Source organism: Chiloscyllium plagiosum, chromosome 9 (assembly GCF_004010195.1).
Source record: "Chiloscyllium plagiosum isolate BGI_BamShark_2017 chromosome 9, ASM401019v2, whole genome shotgun sequence".
Lineage (NCBI taxonomy): Eukaryota > Metazoa > Chordata > Chondrichthyes > Orectolobiformes > Hemiscylliidae > Chiloscyllium > Chiloscyllium plagiosum.
The window spans coordinates 66,454,004-66,473,714 of record NC_057718.1 but is presented as its reverse complement, the minus strand read 5'-3'; the positions used below and the strand labels follow the sequence as shown (position 1 = coordinate 66,473,714).

General features: G+C 41.9%; 1 protein-coding gene across 6 annotated transcripts in view; it reads right to left on the bottom strand.

The window, feature by feature from the left end:
* The window catches only part of LOC122552912 (rho guanine nucleotide exchange factor TIAM2), a 370,627-nt gene that overhangs the window by 119,444 nt on the left and 231,472 nt on the right, over window positions 1-19,711 (bottom strand). For all 6 annotated transcript variants that reach the window (XM_043696131.1, XM_043696135.1, XM_043696133.1 and 3 more), the window contains 2 exons: window positions 12,561-12,665; window positions 862-940 (listed from right to left, as the gene is read on the bottom strand). In XM_043696131.1, coding sequence (XP_043552066.1) covers window positions 862-940; window positions 12,561-12,665 — 184 coding nt within the window. The remainder of the gene's footprint in view (window positions 1-861; window positions 941-12,560; window positions 12,666-19,711) is intronic.

Sequence of the window (19,711 nt, the reverse complement as noted above, 5' to 3'; positions counted from 1 at the left end):
TGACTTCTCTATCTCTTGATGCCGCTTGACTTGCTGTGTTCTTCTAGCCACTGCAGTATTTTTTCCTCTAACTAAATTGTGTGAACTGCAGCTTTAAGTAAGTAAGTGAAACATTAACATTTCCCTTTTACTTAAGTTGTTAAAGTACCGCACAAACATTTCTTGAGTGTGCTCATTTGTATGAAGAAATCAGTGCATGAAGTCCCATCTTCTGCAGAAATTCACTAAAAGGTTCCTAATACAGCACCTTACCAACCCACAACCACTACAGTCTAGAAGAACAAGGGTAACAGATACATGGAAACACCACTCCCACCAAGTTCCACTCCAAGCCACTCACTATCCTTACTTGGAAATATGTCGCCATTCCTTCACTGTTGCTGGGTCAAAATCCTGGAATTCCCTGGCATTGTGGGTTTACCTAACCAAATGGACTGCAGTGAATTGAAGAAGTAGCTCACCACCTTCTGAACGGCAATCAGGGCTGGGCAATAAATGCTGGCCAGCCAGCAATGCCCATATCCCATGGCTGATTTTTTTTTAAAAAAAGCATTAATTTTTTCAGCTTTAGTATTTCTGAACATAAACAATCATTTTATAAATAAAATCTCAAAAGTCTGCTGCTGTAGATTTCTTGACCACAGAGTTAGGGGGTTAAAACATAGACCATTTCCAGTTATTTAATTCATTGATTCACAAACTGAAAAATGGGACATGGTTTGCAGTAATGTTAGAACATTGAAGTACCATGAAACAGAAGTCCTAAGTGCAAGACAATAGTACAAGAGAGCTGCTGAATGTTGCTTAAAATAAATTGTAAGAAAAGTTGACAAAGTACCGATCATAATCTTAACCACTTACCAAAGGCAGTTCCAGATCCATTCCTCTCAAGGTGTAAGTGGTAAATATTCATCATGGTGATTTCTATTTCATCAAATATCTGCACCAAAGAGAGAGAGAGAGAGAGAGAGAGAGAGACACTATCATGAAATTTAGGCAATAGATGGCTACAGGCTAAAATCTCTTGTAAGATGTTAGGGATGTCCAATCTACAAATACAGGGAACATGATGGCCTAATGGTATTACTGCTCTACTATTAATCCAAAGAACATTCTGGGGATCTAGATACAAATTCATCATGGCAGATTGTGGTGTGAATGCAATAAAAACCTAAAATTAAGAGTCTAATGATGACTATGAAACCACTATCAATTGTTTGAAAAATCAACCTGGTTGATGTCCTTAAAAGATCATTTTATCCATGTTTTATTTTTAACCTGATTTTTATTTTACAATGTTTTTAGATGCATATTTAGAAACAAATGCAAATTGCACTCTTCCACCATCATTATATTTCTGCACATGTCTGTAGCATATGAAACTCATCTGCCACATCCGTATTCTCAAATACGTGCACTGCAAGCCTAATTTAGGAGGATGTGATGCCCTGGTTGTATTGTTGTTGGACTAGTAATCCAGAGACATAGGTAATGCTCGAGGAACTGGGTTTAAAACTCAGGTAATGGGATTTGAATTTAATTTTCAAAATCTGAAATCAAAGTTTTAATAATGATAAAATACTTAATTATTATGTACTAATCTCCTTTAGAGAAGGAAGCTGCCGATCAACCTAAGCATGGGAAATGACAGTGGCAAACACAACCCCAATAACCCTGCAAAGTCCCCTTACTAACATCTTGTGAACTAGTGTGAAAATTGGGACAGCTGTATTTCAGATTAACCAAGCAATAGCCTGAAATCATCATACTCATGGAATCATATGTCACAAACTCCCAGACACACCAGCATCACTATCCTATCCAACCGGCAAGGTAGACCAGCAGAAGTGGCAGCTTAATAGCATACAGATGAGAGACAGTTGCTTTGGAGGCTCTCAGCATTGACTCCAGATACAATGAAGTGTCATGGGAAAGAAAATCCCCTGCTAATTATTGTAGAATATCTTCCCTCAGCAGATCAATGTGGAACAGCACTAATTTATCAACACTCAGAGGAAGCACTGAGGGTGGCAAGGGCACAGGATGCACTGTGGGTCAAAACTTCAATGTTCACCAAGAATGGCTCAGTAGGACCACTACTCATCAAGATGGTCAAGTGATAGAGGACATAACTGCTGGAATTTGAGTCTGTGCTAGGTGGTAAGGGAACCAAGGAGGGACCTCATCCTCATCCTATTGTAGAGGCAACTGTCCATGATAGTATCAGTAAGAGTGACCACTGCAGACTTCTTGTTGAGATGAGGTTCCATCTTAACACTGATAATATTTTCAACCATGTGCATTCATTGTGCGCCATGGGCCATCATCAGCAAAATCATACTGCAACATAATCTACAGACTTCTGGCCTGGCATATTCCCAATTCTTACCAACATATGCAGCAACTGACAGACAACTGATTCCAAAACCAGCATATCAGATTTAAGCTCTCCAGTATTGCTTTATCTAGTCATGAATGGTGGATGATAATTAAACAACTCACTGGAGGTAGTGGTTCCACAAATATCCCCAAAGATGGGGGAATCATCACGTCAATGCAAAAGAAGATGCTTTTGCGAATGCAAAAATCTTCGCCCAGAACAGAACTGGCTCAAAAGGTAGAAGACAGAGGGTGGTGGTGGAGGGTTGTTTTTCAGACTGGAGGCCTGTGACCCATGGAATGCCACAAGGATTGGTGCTGGGTCCACTACTTTTTGTCATTTATGTTTTGGATTTGGATGTGAGCATAAGAGGTATAGTTCGTAAGTTTGCAGATAACACCAAAATTGGAAGGTGTAGTGGACAGCGAAGAAGGTTACCTCGGATTACAATGGGATCTTGATCAGATGGGCCAATGGACTGAGGACAGGCAGATGGAGTTTAATTCAGATAAATGTGAGGTCTGCATTTTGGGAAAGCAAATCTTAGCAGGACTTATACACTTAATGGTAAGGTCCTAGGGAATGTTGCTAAACAAAGAGACCTTGGAGTTGCAGGTAGATAGGATAGTGAAGACGGCGTTTGGTATACTTTCCCTAATTGCTCAGAGTACTGAATTTAGGAGTTGGGAGATCATGTTGCAGCTGTACAGGACATTGGTTAGGCCACTTTTGGAACATTGCATGTAATTCTGGTTTCCTTCCTATCGGAAAGATGTTATGAAACCTGAAAGCGTCCAGAGAAGATTTACAAGGATATTGCCAGGGTTAGAGGATTTGAGCTATCGGGAGAGGTTGAATAGGCTGGGGCTGTTTTCCCTGGAGCATCGGAGGCTGAGGGGTGACCTCATAGAAGTTTATAAAATTATGAGGAGCATGGATAGGGTAAATAGACAAGGTCTTTTCCCTGGGGTGGGGGAGGCCACTAGAATACATAGATTTAGGGTGAGGGGGGAAAGATATAAAAGAGACCTAAGGGGTAACCTTTTCATGTAGAGGGTGGTACATGTGTGCAATGGTCTGGCAGATGAAATGGTGGAGGCTGGTACAATTGCAACAGTTAAAAGGCATCTGGATGGGTATATGAATAAGAAGGATTTTGAGGGATATGGGCCAGGTGCTGCCACTGGGCCACGGTGGGCGGCAAGGTGGCACAATGGTTAGCACTGCTGCCTCACAGCCTCACAACGCCAGAGACCCAGGTTCAATTCCCACCTCAGGTGACTGTCTGTGTGGAGTTTGCACATTCTCCCAGCGTCTGCGTGGGTTTCCTTCGGGTGCTCCGGTTTCTTCCCACAGTCCAAAAAAAATGTGCAGGTTAGGTGAATTGGCCATGCTAAATTGCCCGTAGTGTTAGGTGCAGGGGTAAATGTAGGGGAATGGGTCAGGGTGGGTGCGCTTCGGCGGGTCAGTGTGGACTTGTTGGGCCGAAGGTTTCCACACTAAGTAATCTAATCTAAAAAATATCTGGTTGGTATGGACAAGTTGGACTGAAGGGTCTGTTTCCATGCTGTACATCTCTATGACTCTAAGTGCTCAGCAGATGCCAGTCTTTGATTCATAATTTGATTCTCTCCATACGAAAGCTTTGGTCCTTGACAACATCCTGGCAATAGTACAGAGATATGTGCTCCAGAACTTGCTGCACTCGTAGTCAAGCTGTTCCGGTATGGTTACAACAGTGACATTTACACAATAATGTAGAACATTGCTCAGGCATATCGTATACATAAAAAACAGAACAAACGCAACCTGGCTGATTACCAAACAAAAACCAAAAGAACTGCAGATGCTGTAAATCAAAACAAACACAGAAGTTGTTGGAAAAGCTCAGCAGGTCTGGCAGCATCTGAAGAAAAATCAGAGTTAATGTTTCAGATCTGGTGACCCTGCCTCAGAATTGATTGTATGTAGGAAAATGTCAGTTTACGTGCAAAAGAGAGGGTTGGGAGGAAGGGGTTAAAGATTAAAGGATACGTAGGAACAGAGCCCAAAGAGACCCTGCAACCTTCAGGACTTAAATATCGAGTTCAATAAATTTTGGGCTTGAACTCTTATGTCCCAGCCCCCAACCGCACACACAGGATCACAGAATGTCATTACACACAACTGATTGTTAGCCACTAACAGTCTCCATTAACAGCTATTCACTCTCCTAGCCAGATTGTTATCCACTCCTTTGTCTGTCCTAACTATTCTTCTCTCACTTTGGGTTCCATCCCCATAAGGTCAGACTCCTTAGATACTGAAGCACTCCATGCCTAAATGCAGCAAGACCTGGACAATATTCAGACTTGGCTGACAAACAGCATGTAACATTCACATTACACAAATGCCAGCACCTCCAATAAGAAGCAATCTAACCATCGCTCCTTGGCGTTCAATGTTGTTACTATCACTGAACATCCTGGGATTACCATTGACCAGCAACTCAACTGAACTTGCCATACATAAGTAGTGGATAGGAAAAAGTGAAGACTGCAGAAGCTGGAGAGTCAGAGTCAAAAAGTGTGGTGCTGGAAAAACATAGCAGGCTGGGCAACATCCAAGGAGCAGGAGAGTCAGAGTTTCGCATATAAGCCCGATGTGGTCTCTTCTATATCTGGGATGCCAACTCACACAGTGGTTCAGGAAACATCTCTGGTCCACACACACCAAACAACTCCACTGCCCTTAGATTAGGTTAGATTACTTTACAGTGTGGAAACAGGCCCTTCGGCCCAACAAGTCCACACCGACCCGCCGAAGCGCAACCCACCCATACCCCTACATTTACCCCCTAACTAACACTACGGACAATTTAGCATGGCCAATTCACCTCACCTGCACATCTTTGGACTGTGGGAGGAAACCGGAGCACCCGGAGGAAACCCACGCAGACACGGGGAGAACGTGCAAACTCCACACAGTCAGTCGCCTGAGGCGGGAATTGAACCCGGGTCTCTGGCGCTGTGAGGCAGCAGTGCTAACCACTGTGCCACCGTGCCGCCCTGTGGCCAATCACTTCAATTTCCCCTAACACTCCCCCAAGGACATGCAAATCTTGGACCTCTTCCACAGCCAAATCAAAGCCACCTGCCAACTGGAGGAAGAATGCCTCATTGTCAACCTTGGAACCTACAACCACACGATATCAACATTGACTTCACTAGTTTCCAAATCTCCCCTTGCACCATCGAGATCCAACCCTCCAACTCGGCATCGTCCTCTTGATCTGTCCATCTTCCTTCCCGCCTATCCACTCCACCCTCCCCTCCGACGTACCATAATCACCTCTTACCTGCATCCACTGATCACCAAAATAACCTACCTTCCCCACAGCCCTACCCACACCCTCCTGTGTATCTCTCAGCCCCCTTCCTCCTCCGCATTCCTGAAGAAGAGCTTATGCCCGAAATGTCTCCTCTCCTGATCGTCGGATGCTGTCTGACCTGCTGTGCTTTTCTAGCACCACACTTTTTCATTCATAAATACAGTGGCTACAACAGCAGATCAGAGGCTAAGAATACTGCCATCATTCATGCATTCACCCTTGCAGACTCTATTCCACTCTCAAGGAGTCTGCAGATGGCTATACAGACCAGTGCAGCCACCGCAGGCTCTGTTACAATTGGGACAGGTAGTGGATGCAGGAAGGGGTGGGTGCGGCTTCTACATTTTCCCAAAAGCATGTCTTGGAGTGCCCGTTGCCTTCCTGGATGCTCCTCCTCCAATTTGGAGGGTCTTGGGCTGTGATTCCCAGTGTCTGTTGGAATGCTGCACATCACCAGCGAGGCCTTGGAAGTCTCACTGAAGCATTTCCTCTGTCCATCTGGGGCTCACCTGCTGTTTTGAAGCTGGGAGTAGAGTACCTGCTTGGGGAGACTCGTATCAGTCATGCAGATGATGTGCCCAACCTATGGTGTTGTTGCATCTTTCTTCCCAATAGATAGATTGGTAGGATCTTGCACAGGCAACGTTGGTGGTACCGATCTAGTGCCTTGAGGTGTCTGCTGTATACAGTCCATTCCATAATCAGAGGGCAGGAACCACCACAGCTCTGTAAACCGGGATCTCAGTGTGGGATCTGATGTCGTTTGCCTCGAACACCCATTTCCTCAGGTGACTGAAGGCTGTGCTAGCACATAGGGAGGCAGTGCTGGATCTCTCCAATAGCTGCTTTGGCCAACAGGAAACTCCCAAAGGACTGGAAGCAGTCAATGCTGTCCCTGGCCTCCCTGTGGACCTGAATGACCGAGGGTTTGTTCCACAGTGCCAGGTCAGGTTGGAGGAGGATCTTCATCTTGTGGATGTTTGGGGAGAGATACATAATTTTTACCTTTACGAAGGCATATGAGAGTAAGGTCTGGAGTACATCCTGAGATTGCACGTATGCATTAATCATCTGCATACTGCAGCTCAATGACATTGGTTGGGGTGACTTTGGTTTTGGCTTGATGGCGGAAGTTGAATAACTTCCTGCAGGTTCTGTAAGTTAGCTCCACTCCAGCGGGGAGCTTGTGGGTGGTGAGGTAAAGCATTGCAGTGAAGTACATTGAGAACAGTGGTGGGGCGATGACACAGCTCTGCTTGACACCATTCAGGGAAGGGGTCAGTGGTGGAGACATTTGTCATTATGACTTCCATGTTGTCGTCAGGCAGGTGAAAGATGGCACCAAACTTCATGGTACAACCAAAGTGGAGAAGGACGTTCCATAATGCTTGCTGATTGACGGTGCTAAAGGCCTTTGTAAGGTTGAAGGCAGCCACGTACAGGGGTAGGTTCTTTTCTCTGTTTTTCTCTTGCAGCTGTTGCTTGGTGAAAATCATGTCAATTGTGCCAGTGACTGTAAGCTACACTGCTACTCTGGGAGGAGACCATTCAGGAGGACCTTGGCAATGGCTTTTCCAATAGTCGACTGCAGGAAGATTCTCCTGTAGTTATCACAGTCAGACTTGTTCCCTTTTTTGAAAATACTCATGACTGCAGCATCTTGGAGCTCTCCCGGGATGCTGTCCTCCTTACAGATAAGACAGTCAAGGGATGCAGCTGCAGCAGAAGCTGTTTGCCTCCACACTTCAATGCCTCAGTGAGGATACTGTCTGCTCCAGCAGCCTAGTTAAGCTGGCGATGGCTTTGTCTACTTCATGCAAGGCTGGTGTGTTGCATGAACACATGGCATGTAGTATGCTGTGGGATGTATTCAAGGATGCTTGGATTGATAACTGAGCCCTGGTTGAGGAGGTCTCTGAAATGCTCCCTCCAGCATCGTTTGATGGCTCCTTTATCTTTGATAAGAGTCACTCCACCCTTGGCCGGCAATAGGGTGGGGACTTGGATATTTTGTCAATATGTGGTCTTGACAGCATAGAAGAAACCCTGCATGTCATAGTTGTCAGCCATTCATTGGGCCTCCAGTGCTTTCTCCACCTACCACCAGGTCTTTTTGCCATGGATTTGTTGTTGAAGCTCAGCCTTCAGTCACTGTAGGCCTGCCTTTTCTTTTCCAAATGCAGTTGTTGTTTTATACTCAAATGCCACGTGCTTCTGGTTTAACAGTTCTTGGATCTTCTGATCATTCTCATCAAACCAGTCTCGGTGTTTCCTCGTTGTCTTGTATTTGTCCCTTTGGCAAAACAATGTATTGGTGATGAGGTGGTTATATTTGCAGTATTTGGTCAAGGAAGGGTGCTGTTGCTTCCCTACTACCTCTATCCTGATTACAACACCCAAAGGTCTGCTCTTTTGCTGACTCTGGCAATGAAATCACCAAGGCCAATTAGTTTGTCCACTGTAGGGACCCATGCGTGAGATTGGTCAAGGCTGGAATAGAATTTCTCATCCTCAGCTGTTACATTGAGCATTGGTGCATACGCACAGAGTATGGAGACATACTGATTCTGAACAAGGGTGAATTGGAGTGTCATAAGGCATTCACTTATTCCAAAGGAGGGCGTCTTTGAGTTGGTCCACAAGTTGGTTTTTGATGGCGAAGCTGACTCCATGGATACAGCACATTTTTGGCCTTATCTTTCCAGAAAATGGTGCAGCCACTACCTTTTTCTCAGAGCTGCTCTTCCCCTGCTCATCAGGCTTCACTCAGGGCGGTGATGTCAATGTCAGAGTGCCTAAGATCCCCAGCAAAAATTGTGGTGCAGTGATCTGGGATCTTTGGACAATCCTGCTAAACTTCATTCAAAGGATGTGGAAGGAGCCTGTGTGGGAATTCTTCTAACGTGGGGAAACTATTGCACATCAGCTACCACACAGGCTGAGCAGCGCAAGATATTAGTCCAGTGGCGAAGGGGTTCCAAGACAACTGGACACCAGGCACTGCAGTTTAGCCTTAGATTGCCTGCAGTGGAGTTCAGACAAACCATTCTGCGCTCAGCAGCACCTCCCAATGGGTTAGTGCAAGGTCTGAGGGGAGGACAAGGTCAGTGTGCTTCCTGTTACTGTGCTGGTCATTCTCAGTTTGTGGTTGAGAGATCACTTGGCTTGGGGTGCGGATCTGTAAAAGCAATCACTGGGGTGGGGGAGTTTATAGAAAAAGTAAACAATAAACTGGGTTGGATTTTTTTATAAAATCACTGAACTGGTAGGTGATTAGTTTATAAAATTACTGGGCTGGTAGAAGGTTATACCTGTATAAGCACTGGGCTGGGAAGCTGTTAAGATAATTGGGCTGGGGCATTTATACAAACCGTGCAACTGGGTGGGGTGTTTTATAAAACATTGGGCTCAGACGTTGTTAATAAAAATGATCACTAGGCTGGGTGATATGATAAAAGTTTATTGGGGGGGATTAAAGGTACAAATGCTGGGCTGGGAGACAGTTATATAAACATTGGGCTGGGAGTGTGTTTTGATATTACTGAGCTGTGGGTGTTATAAAATTACTGGGGGTGGGGTTGATAAAAATACTGGATATGTCAGGCGGCTTGTTATGTAAACACTGGACTGGGGTGTGGCGCTGGAGTTATAAAAAAAATACTGGGCTGGGGTGATTGTTACAAAATGATTGGGAGTCATATAAACACTGGGCTGGAAGAGCTGTGGTAAAAACTTTGGGGGAGGGGGGGCATTATATAAACACTAGACTCAGGATTGGGAAGCGTTACAAAAATGTCACTGCAGCAGCAACTGGAGCTTCAGCAGGCAGGCAGTTCGTTGGCTGTGCAGCTACTGCAGTAACTCACCACTGACTACCCAAAGCCTGTCCACCACCTTCAAGACACAAGTCAGGAGTGTGATGGAATATTCCCCACTTGTCTGGGTGAGTGCAGTTTCAACACGCATGACATCATCCAGATGAAAACAGCCAACTTAATTGGCACGACAACCACAAACATTCACTCCCTCACCACTGCTCAGTAACAGCAGTGTGTACCAACTACAAGATGCACTGCAGAAATTCACCAAAGATCCTCAGACATACCTTCCAAATCCATGACTACTTCCACCTAAAAAGACAAGGGCAGCATGTACACGCAATGCCATCACCTGCAAGTTCCCCTCCAAGCCTCTCAACATCCTGACTTGGAAATATATTGCCATTCTTTCAGTGTCATTGTATCAATATTCTGGAAATCCCTCCCTAAGAGTATTATGGGACATGCATGGACTGCAGCTGTTCAAGAAGACAGCTCACCAACGCTTTCTAAAGGGCATCTCGGGACCAGCTAGTGATGCCCACATATCATGACTGAAGAAAACAAAATATCTATGTGATCAGTTTTCCAAATTTAATTTTAGCATGCTTAACTAATTGTTAAAATAATTTTGTACAACATTGAAATTGCTAATGTTAAGAGTTAAATACATGCTACCTTCATTCCAATGAAGGTACTGGAAGTGAGACAAGACTAGCACTTACATTATTTATGTTATATGATTTAGACCCTTTAAGGTAGAATATTATCCATGATATTGCAGAAATGAAAGGAATGGTTATTAAGTCTGGAAAATTTTATTAAGAGATCAAAAGCTGAAATTTTTGGATTTTGAGATGTTTTTGAAAGATGGGAAGACAAGTGGAGAAATGGCAGGGTTGAGGGAGGGTGTTCCAAAAGATAAGGTCCAAATGGTCAAGGTTCTGACACAAAAAAAGAGAACTGAACTGAAATGGAAGGGTAGCTAGAGATAAAGGGTACATGGAACCATAGAAAGTCATAGATTCAAGTTAGGAATGAACCATGAAACAATTTTGAATCAGGAACCGATCTTAAATTTGATGCCTTGAAACAAAGATGGGCACGTAGATTGGTGATGGTCGTGCAAGATTATTACATTTGGATGACTTGGAAACTTATGGAGCGTGAAGAGAAAGACATCAGCAACAGGGTTCAGATATGCCAAAGATAATTATACGAAGTTCAGTCATAATATGGTAAGACAAGAGTGGTGATAATAGGATACAGGGGTTAAGGTTCAGCACTTTAACAAATTTGTCAGAAATTACATACAACTTAGTTCTTCTCAACAAAGTTAAAAATCACAACACCAGGTTATAGTCCAACAGATTTAATTGGAAGCACACTAGCTTTCGCAGTGTCGCTCCTTCATCAGATGGTAGTGGAGGGCTCAATCCTAGGAATGAGCCCTCCATTACCACCTAATGAAGGAGTGACGCACCAAAAGCTAGCGTGCTTTCAATTAAACCTGTTGGACTATAACCTGGTGTTGTGTGAATTTTAACTTTGTATGCCCCAGTCCAACACCGGTATCTCCAAATCATGACTCCTCTCAAGAAAGTAGGCATGATGTGCATGCTGAGAGCTTTCAATTGATGCTGTGACAATGGATGTCATCAAGGGGCAGCATGTTGAAGATGAGCAGGAATTGAGGGATGGATCCTTCCGAAAAGTAATCAGGCAAGAGGAGAACATGGTGTTGCTCCAGATATACTGGCTACAACTGGACCGAAAAATAATGGACGTTTTGAGGAAAATACTAGAAGGCAGAGTAGAGAATCCAGGTAGCCTGGCTGCCTTGTAAGAAAGGCATGCAACGAAGTCAAGGAAATTAAGAGGAGCAATATATAACAATCATGTAGAAAATAATTGATGGCATTATAGTTAATGAGGTTAATAATTGACAACTCCCTTAATAACCTGGCGAGTATAAATTATAACCCTATGCAGAAATTTCTAGTTATGTTTAGTGTATCCTGAGTTAACAATTTTCTGATGAACAATTAAAATGTTACTGCTATCCTCAGCACATCTGAAAAACACTGTTCCTTCTGGGTTTATTCAGAAGATTTTGGCTTCACACTATGCTCCCAGATTTGATCACAATATAAGTTTCCAGATTTTACTGGATATCACCTTTTAGAGTGACATATGAAACCAAGGCACCACTTACTTGCACAAGAGAACTGAGCAACGCTATTTACTACAGGTTAGTTAGTTATTTATTTCATCGAACTGTAGGAGCTTCTGTTTAACTGGCATTTTTCATGGGATGTGGATGTCAAGGCAAGGCCAATATTTGTTGTCCATCCCTAATTAAGCTTGAACTAAATTAAAGAGTTAAGGTCAGAACAGCAGACTTTCTTCACTAAAATGCATTAGTGAAACCTGGATATTCATAACAAACAAAGATTGTGTCATTCTTGATGAAGGGCTTATGCCTGAAACCTCTATTCTCCTACTGTTCGGATGCTGCCTGACTTACTGTGTTTTTCCAGCACCACACAATCGACAATGATAGTGTCATGGTCATCATTAAAGAGGCTAGTTTACAATTCCAGAATACTAACACCCTTCGATTTCTAGTCTAGTGAAATAACCACAATGCCACCGTGTCCCCAACAACATTAGCCTAAGTTACAGAGATTAATTGGTTAGGAAAAGCTTTGAAAAATACCAATTATGGTAAGACATGATAATGAGGCATTTTAAAACATCTTTTTGGATTAATACTCATTACTACTTTAATAAAGTGCTTGTCAGCATTGCATTGATTGAATCAGTTTATATTAATTCTGCCTACAATATTCTCCATACTTGCAGCTGAAGTTTATGCATAGAAAGGCCTAAGGAATGCAGATATCTATGGAAGTATGAAATGGAATATGAATAATCATTTCAAATCAGGAAAGTGACCTTTATTTATATAAAATATTGTATCAAATATTACCTGTTCCTGTATATAGTCCAAACTGTTAGGAACATAATATTCCACATTATTGTACTCCGTTCTTCTAAGACGAACACAGTGATGAATTGGATCCAGTTGTCTTATCTGCATTGGACACAAATATTAGTTAATTATTCCAAGATTTGTAATGTCTGACGTGAAATTATTTTCTTTTTTTCTCACACCACACAATTCCACATTAATACAGCAGGTAATCAATTTGCACTTGTTAGCAGAATGAACAGATCAGAATAATTCAGTACCATCCAACATTGGAAACCAACAAACATCTTTTAACACACCTCCAGCATACCTGGTTATTATTACGTCACTGCTTTTGGGGAGCATTATTTAACTGCCATATTTTCTACATTATAAAGGTAACAACATTTCCAAGAAGTATGTTCTTCGGTATCAAGCACTTTAGGATGCTGAGGTCATGAAGAACAAAACAAATCCAAGCCTTTCTTTTTTAAAATCTCCACAAGGAGAAAGAGAATCTGTTCTTAGGAATTACCAGTTATGAAATTTTCCAACACAGTGGGAAATGATAATGAACATAATAATGCAGTCAAAACACTTGGCTATCTTCTCAAATTATAAAACATATTCATTCATCAATATTTAAGAAGAATGCAACAGTTGCACGGTAGTATAGAACTCAAGAGCTGTTGGAAAAAAAGGGATACACTGTAGAAGAATTTCATCTTGCACTCATCAGGACAGATGCAAGAATACCAAACTTGAAAGGAATCAACAACATACACTGAAAGAGAAACAAGTGATGATACATTGACAAGTTGACTCTTATTGGTCAATGCGGTGCCATACTGTGAAACGACCGCCCCCAGACATTTCCTTTAATTTAAAAAGGAGGCACAATGTCTGGACAAGTTCCTTTTGTTTGTGATGAATACATCTGTTGTATAAATATATATAAGTTCTAGCACGCATAAAATGAGTTACTTTGTAAACCTGATGCGATAACCTTAAATTAGTTATTGCTGTAATTCTTTACACACTTGGAATTGTTCAAAAATGTAAACCATACATCCAAACAACTGTAGATTGCATAAAATAGCATACTCTTTTGGCTGTTTGTAATAGGTAAATGTCTTCAGCATACTCTAAAAATTCAAGATGCGTCATTGCATTTTGGGTGTGGTTTCATCATTGGACAGTGTGTGTCTATTTATTTTGCACTGATCACAAAAGTTTCAACAGCATATTTTTTTCTCCAGCAATGTTCAGGAATTAAATGATAAATTGACTACAAACTTACAATTTTAGCCAATTAAAGCACTTTCATTCCAATTACAGCATCACCGTAATTCATCACCAATAATCATGCACAATTAAAAGCAATTTAATCTGGTTCCCTCTGCACCTTACGAAGGCAGAGCTGAAGAGAAAAGTTGACTTGTTTCTGCTTGGCAATATCAGCAAAGCAATTGAAGAAACAGTTTTCTTCCTCCAAAGTTAGAGCAAATCATAACTACGGACAGGCAACAGAGATATCACCAGTGAATGGCGATGGTATTTACTTTTTTTTTAAAATGAAGTAAACATGCATATTACAATTACAGAGGAACCTTGATTATCCGAAGGGGACAGGCAAGGAGTACTTCATTCGGTTAATCAAACGTTGGATAACAGTTAGCCAAGCATCTGGACCTTGTGACCTTATTCAGATAATCCGAAATTCGGTTAATCGAATGTCGGATAATTGAGGTTCCTCTGTAATCAGTAATTAATTCAAAATTAATGCAATTTGATTTGTTTTCTCAGCTAATTTGCTCAGTGCAAAAAAAAACAACATAATGTTTCAAATCTCCATCATAACACTGATCTTTTTATGAAGGGAAGTTAACTAGGCATTCTCACTCATGCAGGCAGCAAAGCAATGGGATCTCACAAACATTCATGCTCTCCAAACACTCACCTGCAGAATTGAAACGCGAGAATGAAATAAATCAGCTCAGAAGCAGCAGACAGTAGAAATCACTGGAGAAAGGAATCATGAAGTACAGGAAAGGATGAAAGAAAAGAAACAGCAAATCAACTATGACCTAGCTGTAGAGATTGTTTTTCCCTGGAAAGTAGAATAGCAACATACTAGGCTGATTTCCAAATGTGTAAAATGTGCATGCAAATTGTTACAGCATTTTCTATCAGGGATATGGATACTAATCAGTTTGAGAACATTCATCCTTCAAAAATAATGCATAGTAGACAATTTGAAACTGGACAAACAATCATTACTAAATAACATTCTTATTAGGAGTCATCGTCACAACATAACAGAGGTAGTCTTATGACCTTTTTTGGTAATTGATCAGGAAGAGACAGAACATAAAGTGATTCACAGATGTACATTAGACAGGATAAACACAGACTACAACAAAGGGCCTTGCTAGGGAGTTGGTGATTTAAAAATAAGGAGGCAGCCTGGACTGCATAATCATTGCGAAATGGGAGACCTAGGATAAGAACAATACTTGATACATGTACCACAGGAGCTAAGTAAACAGATGTCTGTTACATGCAATTGGTAGTTGACAAGTTTAAAGTTGAGCAAGGGTATGTATACATTACTTTAGATGTATAAAAGAAATAAGCACTTGTGGCTTTTCAGAGTAAAGTCTCAAACTGTCTGTGTACAATTTAATAAATGATGGTAATCTGTGCTTAGTACACTGGTGGTTTCTCAGCAAAGCTACACCACAATGACACTGGAGTCAACAAAAGGATCTTTATCACGTCATCAGGACCAGCTTATTTTACATATCACCTCACCAAACTGACGTGATGAAATTCCAAAAATTTAAATAAAAAGTTGAGACAAGGGACACTATGGGAAGCCAAAACCATGCAGTTAGGTTAGATTCCTAGAACTCACAAAGAGAACAGATCAACCAAAGACACAAGTTGAGAAATTAACACCACACAGAGAGGGCATATGTCTAAATAAAAGATAAAAACGTTTTCAGGAAAGGAGGAAGTGACAGAGGGTGTTGTGGAACAAAAGGAAATGCTGAAGAAACTCAGAAGGTCTGGCAGTATCTGTGAAGAGAGGAACAAAGTTATTTTTAAGTTCAAACTTGATTTTTCTCTTTCCACAGATGCTGCCAGACTCGCTAAATTTCTCTAACAATTTCCATGCTTGTTTCAGGTTTCCAACGTGGCTTTTATAAGGACGTTATGGCTCTGATTGAGGACTCTAGGGCTCTATAATGAAGTTCACAAAAGAGCACCAGAAAAGACCAAAACACAAAGATAGATGGAACCTAGAGGGGAAATACCCCAAGGAAAAGAAAAAAAAGCAGAGAAGGCCAAAAGTAAGACAGAAGATAGAAAGGGACAGTTATTATTACCATTATGTATTCACAACTGTGCATTTGAGCAAATGTCAAGCAAATGTCAAAATAAAACAGTCGAAGAAAACAAAATATTAGACATTGGTGCCAGTATGCCTTGTTATTGATGAGGAGGAAATTGACTGAGCAAGTTTAGGGGAAATGGTGACCAAGTACAGGGAAGAACCACTGTATTGAAAGAGTGGCCCACACAGCATGACTGTGAGAGGGAAAACATTAGTCCCATAACTACAGCAATGAAGAAAGCAATGTCTAAAGTAGGAAACATAATGGTGAAGGAGAATATTATTGCAGATGGATTTGGATTAGCCAACACATTTTACAGGATCAGTGATAGGGAAGTTTGCAAGTTGCTAGGAATAAAAAAAAGTGTCATATTCCCAGGCATTCACAGAGCTCGGCCATGGTTCCCAATGATTTGGACGTTAAAGAATGTCTCTTGAATGTCTTTAGCTGACACAAGATTAGACTGATCCGTTGGTTAACACCCTGTGACTCAAGACAACAATCAGTAGCACAATCACATTAACTCCATAACAAAGTTAATGGCAAGAAAAAAGTGATGTGATTGATAGGGGACATTATGAATGCTGGCAAGGAAGTAGGACCATCGAGAAAGTGTGGTTAACAGTTCATGAGAAAGCTTTGCAAGCAGCTGTATGGATGGAGGAGAGATTTAGAATCAGCAGATCACATTTTACATGCACGTAGGACAGGAACAGAACAGAATAGTACCCAGTGTCAGAATAATAAGAACTTTAAAAACTAGGAGCAGGAGTAGACCATCTGGCCCTTCAAGCTTCTCCGCCATTCAATAGCATCATGGCTGATCTTTTTGTGGACTCAGCTCCACTTACCCGCCCTCTCACCGTAACCCTTAATTCCTTTATTGTTCAAAAAAAGTTTATCTTGACTTTAAAAGCTTTTACTTAAGTAGTGTCAACTACTTCACTTGGCAGGGAATTCCATAGATTCACAAGTTCCTTCTCAATTCAGTTCTATATGTGCTCCCCCTAATTTTGTGGCTATGCCTTCTTGTCCTAGTTCTACCTGTCAGTGGAAACATTCTCTCCAAGTCTATCTTATCTATTCCCTTCATAATTTTACATGTTTCTGCAAGACCCATTCCTCCTCCCCCCCCCCCCATTTCTTCTAAATTCCAATGAATATAATCCCAGTCTACTCTGTTTTGCCTCATAAGCCAACCCCTCACCTCAGGAATCAACCTCATGAACCTCCTCTGCACCTCCTCTAGTGCCAGTAGTGCCTGGAGTTTAGAAGAATGAGAGGTGATCACATTGAAACCTACAGGACTTTTAAGGGGCTTGACATGGTAACTGCAGAGAGGATGTTGCCCCTCATGTGTGTGTCTCGGACCGAAAGACACGGTGGCACAGTGGTTAGCACTGCGGCCTCACAGTGCCAGAGACCCAGGTTCAATTCCCACCTCAGGCGACTGACTGTGTGGAGTTTGCACATTCTCCCAGTGTCTGCGTGGGTTTCCTCCCACAGTCCAAAGATGTGCAGGTCAGGTGAATTGGCCATGCTAAATTGCCCGTAGTGTTAGGTGAAGGGGTAAATGTAGGGGTATGGGTGGGTTGCGCTTCAGAGGGTCGGTGTGGACTTGTTGGGCCGAAGGGCGTGTTTCCACACTAAGTAATCTAATCTAACAAAGGGTCACCAATTTAAGACGGAGATGAGGAGAAATCTCTTCCCTGAGAGTTCAGTGTCTTTGGAACCCCAGGGAGCTATGGGGACAGAATCCTTGGGTATATTGAAGGATGAAATAGACAGATTTTTGATCAGTAGAGGAGTCATGAAATTGGGTGTGAAGATTGTCGGATCAGCCATGATCCGATTAAATGGCGGAGCTGGCTCAATTGGCCTACTCTTATTCCTATTTATGGAATTATAGAGTTTCATGGGGGATTGATGTTTGGGACTCTTCCCTTTCATGACTTAATGATCTGGATCTTGGTGTGCAGGGGACAAGTTCAAATTTTGCAGCTTATGCAAAGCTTACAAATTATAAACTGTGAGCAGTACAGTGTGGCACTCTAGAAGGATATTGAGATGATAGCAGAATGGGCGGATAGGTGACAGATGAGGTTCAATACTGAGAAATAGGAAATTATGTACTTTGATAGGAAGAACATTGAACTACAACATAAAAAGGGGAGTTACAATTCTAAGGGGGTTCAAGGGCTGGGGAACGTGGGTGTATATATGCACAGATCACTGAAGGTGACAGGACATGTGGAGACAGCAGTTAATAAAGCATACAATGTCTTCACCTTTATTAATAGGAGCATAGATTGGATTCCCTACAATATGGAAACAGACCATTTTGGCCAAGCAAGTCCACATGGACCCTCCAAAGAATAACCCATCCAGACCCATTCCCCTACCCTATATTTAGTCCTGACTAATGCACCCAAACCTACAGGCAATTTAGCATGACCAAGTCACCTGACCTGCACATCTTTGGATTGTGGGAGGAAACCGGAGGACCTAGATGAAATCCACGCAGACATGGGGAGAATGTGCAAACACCACACAGACAGTTACCCGAGGTGGGAATTGAGGTGGGAATTACCCGGGTCCTGGCATGTGAGGCAGCACTGCTCACCACTGAGCCACCATGCTGCCCTTAAAATAGAATACAAGACTATGGGGAATGATGTTGAACTTTTGGAAGAAACGTGTTAGACCTCATTTGGAATATGATGTTTAGCTGTGGCTGCCACATGATAGACAAGATATGAATGTATTGGAGAAAGTTCAGAAGTGATTTACAAGAATGGCACCAGAAAGAAGAACCTTCAACTGAGGGTATAATTAAAGTAATTAAAACTGTACTCTTTGGAGAGAGGAAGGCTGAGAGGAAATTTGATAGGGATTTTCAAAATCATGAGATAGATAGTTAGAATACATAGAAGTTTTTGTAGCTCATAACAAGAACAAGAATAAGAGGGCATAGATTGAAAGTGATGTGCATCCTAAGCAAATGTGAAGCAAAAAACATTTTCACACATCAAGTAGTTAGGGTAAGGAATGCACTACAGCCAAGTTCAATTGATGCATTCAAGCAGGCATTGAATGACTATTCAGGTATAAATAGTGCACAAGCATATGGGGAAAAAGCAGGAGATTGCACTGGGTAACGACGCTCATTTAAAGGGGTGAAGAGAGAGAGAGACAGAGAGTGAGAGACTTGAATTGATCAAGAAACGAGAGCTCCCATGTTAAGTAGCCTTAGAGTACATTGACTTGTGACAGCGACATACCCCACCATCCTGGACAAGAGCCTAGGCAGCTTTGCACATGAAAATATCAAACCATGGACCCAACCCACAACAACAGTATTAAACAGTAAAGGGAAAGATACGGAGACCGCGAGTAACAAATAAACTTGCCCAACATTGCCTAGTGGTATTATCACTGGACTGCTAATCCAGAGACCTAGGTAATATTCTGGGTACCCAGGTCAAATTCTGCCATGGATAGAGGGTGCAATTTGAATTCAATAAAAATCTGGAATTAAGAGTCTAATGATAATGACAAATCCATTATCAATTCTCAGAAAAAAACATCTGGTTCACTAAAGTCCTTTAGAGAAGGAAACTGCTATTTTTATTTGGTCTGGCCTACATGTCCTATGGTATAAGCAACATATAACTGAAAGTAGGCATTAAGAAAAGCCTGACACAGACTTAGAGCCAGTTCCCCTCTAAATTATTATTGTGCCTGACCACCTTACGTTATTCAAAATGC